The 12,592-nt window shown below is 37.7% G+C and overlaps 1 protein-coding gene across 1 annotated transcript; it reads left to right on the top strand.

The window, feature by feature from the left end:
* The first annotated feature begins 810 nt into the window (after nt 1-810).
* On the top strand, nt 811-2,226 carry BNAC08G00280D. The gene is made up of 3 exons (XM_013886193.3): nt 811-1,204; nt 1,321-1,684; nt 1,966-2,226. Exons 1-3 carry the CDS (start codon nt 1,178-1,180, stop codon nt 1,989-1,991), a joined length of 417 nt encoding a protein of 138 aa, XP_013741647.1. The 5' UTR covers nt 811-1,177; the 3' UTR covers nt 1,992-2,226.
* The last annotated feature ends 10,366 nt before the right edge of the window (nt 2,227-12,592 follow it).

Below are 12,592 nucleotides of genomic sequence, written 5' to 3'. Positions count from 1 at the left end.
GGAAGTGGAAGTATTGAAGTTATTGGCAATGCAATGAGGGATGTTATGGGATGTCCTTCGTAGTATGGTCATGACCAAAGTATTTTCCATAAGACAGTGGTATATGATTACAACAAGATGTTGTGAATCAGTCTAAGGTAGTTTATGTTTACGGTTGAGTGGTCTGGGGAACAAGGCAGTCCACTAAAGCTTGGTCGCTTAGGGATTTGCAGGAGTCTACCAGGATTCAACAGAGATAAGCATTACTCCTTAAGGATCCATATGAGATCGGATAGGGCTCGACCAGTATGGCGAGTGACCTAGCGGATGGACCAAGGTGGTATGCAATCGAGTCCAGAGATGGACTAGGGTTGGCTTACCTGAACGAGTTCATATCTGCTAGGGCCCTCAAGCAGAAATGTTTGGTCTGTCCCCTAAAATTGTCTAGGGGATTCTGGTGGTGGTGGTGGTGGTGGTGGTGGACATATTGTATATGAGCCTACCGGGGTGATAGAGCGATGGAAGCTTTGCGTAAGAGCATCACAGATGAATATGATAGAGGTCGTTTACCGTATTAAATGTTTTAGTTAATGACTTTTTTTTTGCTTATAACTTTGATTATCAGTTCTATGAGATATTTGAAATATTTGTTTTATTTATTTAAGACTTGATGTATTATTTAGCTTTTGTTTATGATAAAAAAATGTTGTTAAATTTATTACTAATTAAATATAATATTTTGATGAATATAAATATTACAATTTTACAAATTTAAATCAACATTTTATTTATTTAAAATACAATTTTACAAATATAAATCTACATTTTATTTATTTAAAATACAATTTTACAAATTCATAAAATTTATAAAATTAAAATATGAAATAAATGAAAATTGCGTATGCGGCAACCAAACGAACAGAACTAAATCTACTTTCTGCGTCTGCGGCTGCGGCAATGTCCTGTGTCTTTGAAACGAACAACAAGTTGCATCTGCGGCTGCGGCTGAGTCTGCGGCTGCAAAATGAACAACAACCAAAGGAACAGACGCAGCCGCAGCCGCAGCCGCAGACTTAGGAACATGCGTCAATGAAACGAACAGCACTAGTATTGCGACTCTTATCCCATTTTTTTTTTTTTGGGTTAGCGCTGCTACAACGGTGTTACCTTGAGGCTTGATGCTAGTACCTATGATGCCATGTTTCCTGAAGCAGTACCAATTCAGGTACACTTCCGCAAGTCTTTACCTTATTGTACAAAAGTCAGTGTATTCTATTGAAATATATTTTATTAAACTTTAAAATAATACATAATTTAAATCCATTTTGAATAATACTATAGATCTCGGCAAGGCTTGAGCTTCCTTCTGGCTTCACTCCTCTGAGACAGACCTCTTTTACCAGGACGTGTTATCCCGTGGGAGGTGACGAAGGTGACGGAGGTGAGGGAGGGTGGCTTGTGCTTGATCTCCCCCTCCCTTCAAGATTCGGCCAAGAAGAGCTTCCTTACGTGAGAAGCTTTCTTGCGTTTCCTGCTAGGTCCCATGGGTTCTCGCGAGTCATCTCGCTCGAGATTGGGCTGATCTACAAAAAAGATTCCCAAACCCAGTCCGATCCCAATTACGATGGTACAAACTTTTGGTCATCGCTTTGGTTTTGGACACTTTCTCGTGAGTGTCAACGTCGTAGCCTTCATTTCTCAGCAGGTCTCCTTTTTATTTATTTTTTAAGTCTATTTTTTCGTTGTTTTATTTTCTTAGAGCATGATCAAAGTAGGTTTTTAGGATTGGTTCTTAGCGGAATATAAGAACCTGTTTCTTAATTTTTAACTAAAAAAACTAAGAACCGGTTCTTAAATTCTTAGTTTTTTTAGTTAAAAGTTAAGAGACGGGTTCTTATATTCCGCTAAAAATTCTAGTCTAAAAACTCTCTATTAATCATGGTCTTATATTTCTGATCTCTCACATCTTCTCTCACATCTTCTTAGGGACTGACAAAGCGGTGGTGGAGTAAAGCGGTGGTGGAGTAGTAGAAGAAGACAACTAAAGACCTATACTACTCCATATTTTATGTTTATCCCCAGGCTCTCTCTCTATCTACTATTTAGAACTGCTACATAAGTTTCTTGCACTTCACACTCTCTTTTTCTATTATTATATAAAAAAATCTTCATCAAGTGATGATGATAAACAGATGGCTTTACATTTGATTCCACTAGTAAATAAATCTATGATTATTTTGTTGTGCATTTACCTCCTATTTCATTCCTAGTTCGAGGTTAGGGCGTCGTATTTAATACAAACCTAACAAAACATGACCAATCTACTGTCAATATTTTGTCACAATCCGTGTCCTATAATCCCTATAGCAATAACTAATAGTTAGGCTGTACATAATAGAGACGGTGCAGTATTCATTACATAGACAAATCATTCTTGATTATTGCACACGTAACCAAATCTTCTAATACCCTTTTGCTTTCCGGCTTAAACCAAATCATGAACCCACGAGGGTCGATGGGGTCGAGAATGATGCTAACAATTCTAAGCCAACTTTTTTTCATTTATTGTACTAGTATCATTGTTATTATATTTTATCGATTTTTTTTTCTTCATATATTTTTATCGATTTATATAGATCCAAGGATGTGCTTTTATAAGGCAAAATTAGCGTGACAGTTTGATTTTTATTAAGTGATACTAATACATTTAACAAACACTAGTATTTTAATAGTATAAGAAATATGGATAATGGTCAATGTAGCACATGTGAGCTTAGTATAAAAAGAAAATAGGAGACCTCTTTTTTTCTTTTCTTTTTTGTCACGATGAAAATAGGAGACCTCAAATTTTATAATGCGTGCGTCGTATTCTAACGAAGTTAACTAAAATGATTGGTAAAAGTTGGACAAATTTATTCTGTATTTTTTCAAGTAAATTTGGTAAAAGGTAAAAATAGAGATATATGACATTTATATATTCTTACTCATTTGGTTATGACAACCTGTTGTTTGCTGTGCCTGTGTGCAAAATGAGAAAACGTATGAAAGGAGGCAAACAAATAGAAAAGAGCTTGGACCACACATCTTAACAGCACACACATATGCATGAGATGGTCAACATTTTTGTAACACTTGCCCAATTTTGACATTTGTAATTAAATCATGGTCGTAAACGTATGATATGTTTATATAATGTTCTCGCAAGGCTAGTTATACCAATTTACCAACCATGCATTATTTTTCTTTAAAAGAAACATGCATAGAATTAGAGTTTATTTTGTAAAAAATTACTCTTTGTAAGAGACTACGGGAGTGGACCAAATTTAGAATTATGCAAAAAGAAACTTGGCTTTGCAAGAAAGCGAAGGCAAATAAGTTCCAATCACAAAGAACACACACAAAAGTCTAGCCCTAGAAGAATAACATGGCCACTGCACGTGACAATTAACACACTCATTTTCGAACTCTGTGTTTGTTTGGATATACAAGTGTAACTCAAAAAATATTTGATTTGGCTTTTGAACCGGTTAGGTTAGGTGTTCTTCACGTCCTCCTAAATCCTAATAAGAATCTTAACGAAACTAATAATCAAGAAACTTTTGGGGATTGGCACTTGGCAGAAATAATCTTCTCGAGATGACGAAGAGGGATGAGAAACCCGATAAGACAAAACGATGGCTATGTAAAAATAACCTTTGATATTATCTCCATGCCATTAATTTATGTTCATATGTCTCTTTCACTTCATATGCTATCTTTTTTTTTCCTATTAAAATCTTCATCAAGTGATGATAATAAACACATGACTTCGCATTTTACTACATCATAAATAATATATTACTAGTATAAGACATGCGCCTTGCGCATGGTGAGTTTATTTGTATATATTATCGATAGTTTTTTTATATATGTGATCATTTTTTTATTTATATATATAAAATATTTTTTGTTGTTATTATATAATTTCTTTCCGATGGATCGGATTAATTTTAATAAAAATAATAGAACAAAACTATAATTAATACATCAAAGGTTGATCGGATTAGACATTAAACAAATTATGACATAAAAACCTTATTTTTTCCATCGAACACATTCTTGAAAAAGTGAACATTATTGTTTTTACAGTTGAATTATTTTGACTTTTATCTTCCATATGGCTTTGAAAGCTTTCAAATCAACCATCGAATTGATACATATCATTTTAATGTTTTGTAATTTAAAGTCATTTTAAAAAATTCAAAATATAATATACAAAAAAAATCTAATTTTTTTTATTATATGGTTAATGTGATTGTTTAAATTTTTTTAATAATATAAATTTAAACAAAAATGAAGAAGGATGCAAAAATTGTTATCAAATCTTTATTATTCATAATCATTAATTTCCATATATATGTAAATCATATTAGGTAATTCCGTTGCTTTTATTTAAGGAAAGAATACACACTTCATATATTTTAGATTAATATAATGTTCTCTAGTGTTATACAATTATGGAATAATGTGACACCATTAGATTAAACTATAGTTTATATTATATGCTCTAGAATTCTTTGAAATAGAATTTAGAAGGCATTTAGAGTGCCACCTAGATTTGGAGTTTTTTTAATTAATACAAAATTAAAGTTCTAATTTTTCAAATGCTTCTCAATTAATATATAGGGGATTATTGCTAGTTTTTTTCCTTTCGCTTAATTCATCGCTAGTTTGAGATTAGGACGTCATATTTAATAACATACCGAGCAAAACATGACCAATATATTCTCAAATCTTTTGTCACAATTACGTCCTATAATCCCCATAGCAATAAATAACAATGTGCATAACATAGACGTATAAAGATTTAAAGAACAAGAGAGATTTTCTGAATAATACTTTTATTGATTCATTTCAGCTACGGTTTACGGAGGCCCATACATCACTTTATATACAAGAGAGCTATACACATAAAGCCTTACACGTGGCAATCTTATCCTCGTTCCCTATTGTCAGCAAGCTGTCAAAACGGTTTTTCAGTACGAGAGGAAGATGCCTCGACTTTGTCTTTTGTGCCAGCTCCGCTTCACAATTCTTGTGACCGTTGTGATGAGTCCAAGCGCTTGGGCCTGTGTTGGACTTGACTGAAGTTTGACTTACGTTGGGCCTCCTTATCTTCTCCACCTTCTTCAGAGTCTCTGTTTCACATAACAGAGCATTTGTCTCTTTACCCCCTCTCAAACTTGAGATGGTTGACAAACCAACTCCAAGTTTGTCTCGCAATCTTTCAAACGAAGCACGAGGAAGAGATTTTGTAAAAATATCAGCTATTTGCTGAATAGCTGGTATGTGCCTTGTCTCAATGAAACCAAGTGCAACTCTTTCTCGTGTGTAATGCCAGTCCGTTTCAAAATGCTTTGAACAAGCATGAAACGCTGGATTCGTTGTCAGATGAACTGCAGACAAGTTGTCACAATAGAGCACTGCAGGTCCATCTTGAGGAATGCCTATGTCACGCAACAAGGACGCTAACCACGTAAGTTCTGCACTTGTTTCAGCGAGAGCTCTATACTCTGCTTCAGTTGAGGATCTAGACACTGTCGACTGTCTTTTTGCACTCCAGGAAGCTAAGTTGGGACCAAGATATGTACAGAAACTAGTAGTGGACCTTCTTGTCTCTTTGCAACCTGCTGAGTCACTGTCACTGAATGCTGACACCACAAGAGTACTGTTTTTGTTTATATGTATTCCAAACGCCATTGTACCCTTGAGATGTCTAAGGATTCTTTTGAGCAGATTGAAGTCTGATTGAGTAGGTTGATGCATCCTTAGACAAACGAAGTTTACCGCAAATTGAATATTTGGTCGTGTCAATGTAAGATATTGCAATTTTCCTGCAAGACTTTGGAAATAGGATGGTTGAGGAAACATCTCTTGAGCCATCTGATTGTCGGAAAATAACTGCAGAGGCAACGGAGTTGGCATGAGATTACAGTCATACATTCCTGCAATATGAAGTATGTCTTCACTGTACTTCTTCTGATTAAGGAACATGCCAGTCTCAGTCTTTTCCACTTGAATGCCAAGAAAGTAATGAAGATGCCCAAGGTCTTTCATGGAGAACTGTGAACTGAGAGCTGCTATCAAATGTTTGAACTGTTCTGAATCACTTCCCGTCAGAATTATGTCGTCAACATATAATAACAACACCACTGTCTTTCCATGTTGATGATATACAAACATTGATGGATCTGCTTTCCTACAAACGAAGCCATACTCAAGAAGAAACGTAGTGAATTTGTCAAACCAAGCCCTGGGCGCCTGCTTCAAACCGTAGATCGCCTTGTCTAATTTGCAAACACGATTTGGCTTTTAGGATCTACAAAACCTGCTGGTTGTGTCATGTAGATGTCTTCATGTAAATCTCCATGTAAGAATGCACTTTTGACATCAAGTTGCGTTACTGACCATCCTTTTGCTGTGGCGACACCAAGCACAACTCTGATCGTCGCTGTTCTGACCACTGGACTGAAAGTCTCTAAGTAATCAATGCCTTCTTCTTGATCATTGCCCTTCACAACCAATCGACTTTTGAATGTATCAATGGTACCATCGGCATTAAGTTTGATTCTGTAAACCCATCTGCTATCCAATACATGCATAGAAGGATCGTATGGAACAAGATGAAACGTGTGATTCTCATAGTGATTATCCATCTCAACCGTCATAGACGTTGTCCATCTTGGATCTTTAAGCGCAGCTGCAACAGACTTCGGTGCAGTAGGATAGTCTGGACTTGTTAAGAGAAGATATCTCTGATTGGGTTTAGTAATTCCAGACTTTGCCCGAGCAGTCATTGGATGTATATTCGGAATATCAGGTGCACCTTCTCCACCTTCTTCATTGTCCGACATCACTTGTTGTTCTTGGTGAGGTGGAGAGGGAGGTGGTTGGTTATTTGCTGCATGCTTTTGAGGAATTTGAGGAGTAATCACTTGAGAAACTGAAGGTAACACAACTGGGACTTTGTTGACGGACCGTTGTTGAGTCTGAATAACAGATGCTTGTTGCCAAGCATGTAACAAAGCCGTTGGATACTGGGGAATGAGATGCTTGAATTGTCCAGTGAAGGGAAACATCTTCTCATCAAAAATCACATGTCTGCTGATATAGACATGACCAGTTGGTGGATATAGACATCTATAGCCTTTGTAGTCAGCATTGTGACCAAGAAAAACACATTGAAGTGATCTTGGCTCAAACTTGTGAGTGGCATATGGTCTCAGACACGGATAACATGCACTGCCAAATACTCTGAGATAAGAATAGTATGGCTCTTTGTTGTGAAGAACTTCAAATGGTGTTTTATGTTGCAGAGCTGATGACAGAAGAATGTTGATGACGTGATTCGCTGTAAAGAAACCTTCAACCCAGTGATGAAGTGGAACCTGACTTTGAAACATCATGGATAGTCCAAGCTCAACCAAATGTCTGTGTTTTCTTTCTGCTAAGCCATTTTGAGCTGGAGTATATGGACATGATTTCTGGTGAAGAATTCCACAATTTTGGAAATGTAGTTGCAACCGTGAACTCGTAAATTCACCTCCCCCATCACTCTGAAAGACTTTAATTCTCTTATTAAACTGATTCTCGACATACTTTTGAAACCGTATGAAGACCTCAAAAAAATCTGACTTGAATTTATGAGGATAAAACCAGCTGAAGCGAGAGTGATTATCAACGAAAACAGCATAAAACTTGAAGCCATGCATAGACATAACAGGCGAAGGTCCCCATAAATCACAGTGGATCTTAGCCAAAGGTTCAACAGACACAGACTCTGAAACAGCGATTGGACGATGCAACCGGTAAAGTGGCGATAGAGGCAAATATTTGGCGATAAGCGACAAGGATGAGAGGTTTCATGCCGGCCTCCATAGCCATCTTCGACGTAATGTTCATGCCTGCGTAGCCAATTTGCACTAACACCATCGCCAAGGACGGCAACATATCTCTCGATTTAACCATATTTCTCTTCTAATTTCTTAGGAGTATTTATATTTCTCTATATATATGTTTCTCTCTCTATCACTAATCAAAAACAATAATTCGAGAATGAGAGATGGGTTCTTTACAACATTTATTAGTTTCCCCAAATCCATCTTTCTTTCCATAGTCGGCTTTATATTTATAGCCGAAAATACATACATATATACATATATATATATATAGAGAGGGAGATTAAATTTTAAACAGTCTTTACATTTTACCAAAGAAAAAAAAAATTTAAACAGAAAGGTGAGAAACGGTTCGAGAATGAAGTTTGCTTGTAACACTTGTGCACTCTTTAGAGCATACGAACAAGAAAACAATAGATGATATGTATGTATCATATGATATATTTATGGCAATTATATTCCATTTTGGCGTTTTCAAAAAAAAAAATTAACTTATTATAATTTTATCTTTCTGAACTCTTTTTTGGTTTCCGTTTATTCATGGGACGTTAGGTGGAGAGCTTGTGAATGAATGGATGTAGTACGCATGCATGAATGTCGTTTTGAAGCTTCAAGCAATCATTTTGCTTTTGCGAAAACTCGTTTCTGTTGTATTGAATCAAGGCTTTGGTTTATCAATTTGTTAACTATCTCAATTTAAGTATGTTGAATTGATATTTCATTATATCACGCCTCACATCTTACCAACAAAAAAAAGTATGCATTATAAAGTCTAATATAGATTCTTATCCCGGAAGTTGGAAAATAGGCACGGGTTGTTAAAACATTGGCATACGTCGCGTGTGTGCATATACGTATGTTTCTCAAATTCTATATAAATGATAATATTACAAATGAAGAGTATCATTTTATTTCTGGTATCAAATTGAGTTAAATCTAGTACATCAATCAATGTTATCAGTGTCATATTTTGTGCGCATTCCTTATTTTTAATGTAGAAAACTATATAATCTCATCTACGTTCTACACATGGACATACTTAATGTTGAAATAGCTCTATAAATAATTGCACCTTGTATCTGAGAATCAATCCGCCTTTATACCTGGAAGAGCCATCTCGGATAACGTTCTCATTACCCATAAAATTTTGCACTATCTGAAAATATCTGGAGCTATAAAGAACTGTTCAATGGCAGTAAAGACAGACATTAGTAAAACTTATGACAGACCTGAATGGTCTTTCATAAGGGCGGTTTTGGAAAAAATGGGGTTTAACGATACCTGGATCGGCTGGATTTTGCAATGCGTTTCCACCGTGTCCTAAACTTTTCTCTTAAACAATGAAGCTGTGGGGAGAGTCACGCCACAGAGAGGCATTCGACAGGGGGATCCTCTCTCACCTTATATCTTCATCATCTGTGGGGAAGTCTTCTCTGGGCTCTGCAAGAGAGCACAAGCAGTTGGATCTCTACCAGGAATCCGAGTTTCCAGAAACAGCCCAAAGATAAATCACCTCCTTTTCGCTGATGACACGATGATATTCACTAAATCTGACCCCCACAGCTGCTCCGCCCTGTTAGAGATTTTGTATAGCTACGAGTGAGTCTCAGGCCAGATGATAAATGCACAAAAGTCATCAATAACCTTCTCATCAAAAACGACACCAGAAGTCAGAGCGAGAGTTAAACTGTATCTTGGTATAGAAAGAGAAGGAGGTGTAGGGAAGTATCTGGGCCTGCCAGAGCACTTTGGCAGAAGGAAGAAGGATTTCTTCTCTTCCATAGTCGACAGAATGAAGCAAAAGTCTTTGAGCTGGACTACCCAGTTCTTGTCTACAGCGGGTAAGGCCACCATGTTGCAGTCTGTTCTATCTCCCATCCCGAATTTTGCGATGACATGTTTCCAATTACCGGTGAGCGTATGTAAGAGCATACAGTCTGTGCTCACTAGGTTTTGGTGGGACTCAAAGGAAGGAGAAAGAAAAATTTGCTGGATATCCTGGGACAAACTAACGCAACCTAAGAGCGTCGGCGGCTTGGGCTTTAGAGACATCCAAACTTTCAATCACGCCCTCTTGGCAAAGATCTCGTGGAGAATCATAACCAAACCAGATTGCCTTTTAGCTCGTGTTCTGTTGGGGAAGTACTGCCACAAAGTCTCTTTCCTCAAGACTAATCCCTCTTCTTCCATATCGCATCGATGGAGAGGCATCTTTCTGGGCAGAGATCTTCTGATCAAGCATTTAGGCAAAGCAGTGGGGAATGGAGACTCTATTAACGTCTGGTCAGACAACTGGATCGAGCCAGTGAGCAACATAAAACCAATTGGCCCTGTACTCGCCCAAGATGTGGATCTAATAGTCTCAGACCTCCGGTCTCGAGAGACACGAGAATGGAATAAGGCTAAGATCGACTGCTTGCTCCCAGAACTATCGTCACAGATCCTCTCTATCCGACCAAGTATCCTTGGAATCCAAGACACATATGTCTGGCCTCTACAAAAATCAGTCCAGTACACAGCAAAGTCGAGTTACTTCTCAATGCATACACAAGGTGACACCTCGATGAGCTCCCCTGTACTGGGACCAGATACATGGAACTGGAAGAAGAACATCTGGTCCCCTCCCCTGCTACCGAAGCTAAAGTTTTTCCTCTGGAAGGTAGCTCTTAATGCACTCCCTACTGGTGACAATCTGCAAAAAAAGGGACTTCTTATCAACACCAATTGTGCTCGTTGTGGAGGGACTGAATCTATTTATCATATCCTTGTTCACTGTACCTTTGCAAAGGAGGTGTGGGAGGTGGGACCGTGGCTCCATCAGCTCAACCCACTGCACTTCGTCAACTTCAAAGAACTTCTAAAAGCGTCCCACACTTGGGAAAACCTCCCACCATATGGGATCTCAGGAAACTTCCTCCCTTGGCTCTGTTGGACCCTTTGGACCTCAAGAAACCAGCTTCTTTTCGAGAATAGAACTTGTAAGCCGCAAGATGTGGTGACAAAAGCCATTAGTCTGTGTAGAGAGTGGGAGAATGCACAGACTCCAGAGAGATCAGCTCCACATACGCACAGCTCGCCTCTCCAATCACCGGTGATCGATTCCTCAACAGTCATCTACAACACAGACGCGGCGTGGCGATCAGATCAGAAAGCGGCGGGTCTAGGTTGGATTTTCAGTGATCAGGACTCGGTCGAACTAAATCGAGCATCACGACTTCAACATCATGTTTCCTCCGCCTGCATGGCTGAAGCGCTAGCCATCAGAGAAGCACTCCTGCACGCCTCCTCCCTTAACATCAATCAAATCTGCCTCAGAACAGATTCCCAAGTGCTCGTACGAGCAATCTCCTCGAGAAGTAGAACAATGGATCTTCACGGAGTCCTTTCCGATATCGACTCCCTGGCGTTCTCTCCGTCCTCATCCTTCTCGAAATGTTCTTTTCAGTTTATCCCTAGAGCCCAAAACGGCCCAGCGGACTCTTTAGCAAAGTCTTGTCTATTTTCTTTGGGCCTGAAGCCATGAACACCTCTCAAGTTTTATTTTTAATGAAAGTTCAAGTTGACCAAAAAAAAAAAAATAATAATAATAATTGCACCTTATATGTGAACAAAATATAATAATAATAATTGCACCTTATATCACTCAACATTAGTATCTAGTTTTTGCCAAAGAAACATTAGAATATAGTTGGAGCAAATAATTTGAAACCATAAATATCAAAAATGATTGAATTTTTAAGTCAAAATAGAAATTCTATTTCTTTAGGAAACGAAGTAAAATTCATAATATAAAATTCAGAACTTTTGCGAAATTAATCATAAAGATGAAGCAATCAGCCGACGGAGAGAGAAGAGAGATGGACAAGGCCGTAACCGTTTTCAAGCGAATCTGTTAGGACAAAAGTATACCTATAACATTTCACATGTTGACAAATACTTGTATACACGGTGCCATGCTTGGCAAATACTTATCCTATACTGGGCTCGCTAGAATGCGAGCTCTAGGAGAGGTAACCAGCCTATTATGTAATACATTAGTAGCAATGTTAATAAGATTTACAATCTAAATCTAGGAAAAATGGTGAAATCATACGTTTTCACCTGTCGGTTAAGCTCAAATACTGATCTTCATATGGATTGATGATTAACTGCATCCTGTTGTTGACTGATGCATAACCAGCTAAACCTTTGATCTCTTCTTCAGTTAAAAAGCAGAACATGAACTCGGAGCTGGACAATGAGAAGAATGTATGTGTGTGTGTGTGTGTGATGTTCTAAAGTACACTAACCTCTCTTGGTATGGGATGTTCTTCAGACTAAAGGACACGCACAACTTGGCTCATTTTTGGCCTCTTTTCAGAATCAGGATCAATGCATCTAAGTGCTGTAAGAAGAACACGTTTCAAGGCGCTGGTCGCTGGCTCAATAACTTCTTCCAGAATCTTAGATACTACCATCATCTTCAACCACTCAACCAGATTCACTTGCAAAAAGAATGTATATAAGTCCTAAAACTCATCAAAATTATTAGATTCATTCATCTCTCACAATAGTCTATCTTATTACGCCTTTGAATGTGCAGATGAGAACTTTGATTCTTGCCTCCCAAGTTTAGTATCCATGTTGTTCCCTACAAAGTCAACAACAAGCAAAGTTTTAGAGTAATCAACATATCA

This window comes from Brassica napus, chromosome C8 (assembly GCF_020379485.1).
Source record: "Brassica napus cultivar Da-Ae chromosome C8, Da-Ae, whole genome shotgun sequence".
NCBI lineage: Eukaryota > Viridiplantae > Streptophyta > Magnoliopsida > Brassicales > Brassicaceae > Brassica > Brassica napus.
Note: the sequence above shows the minus strand (reverse complement) of the source record. Positions and strands in the feature narration are given on the sequence as shown.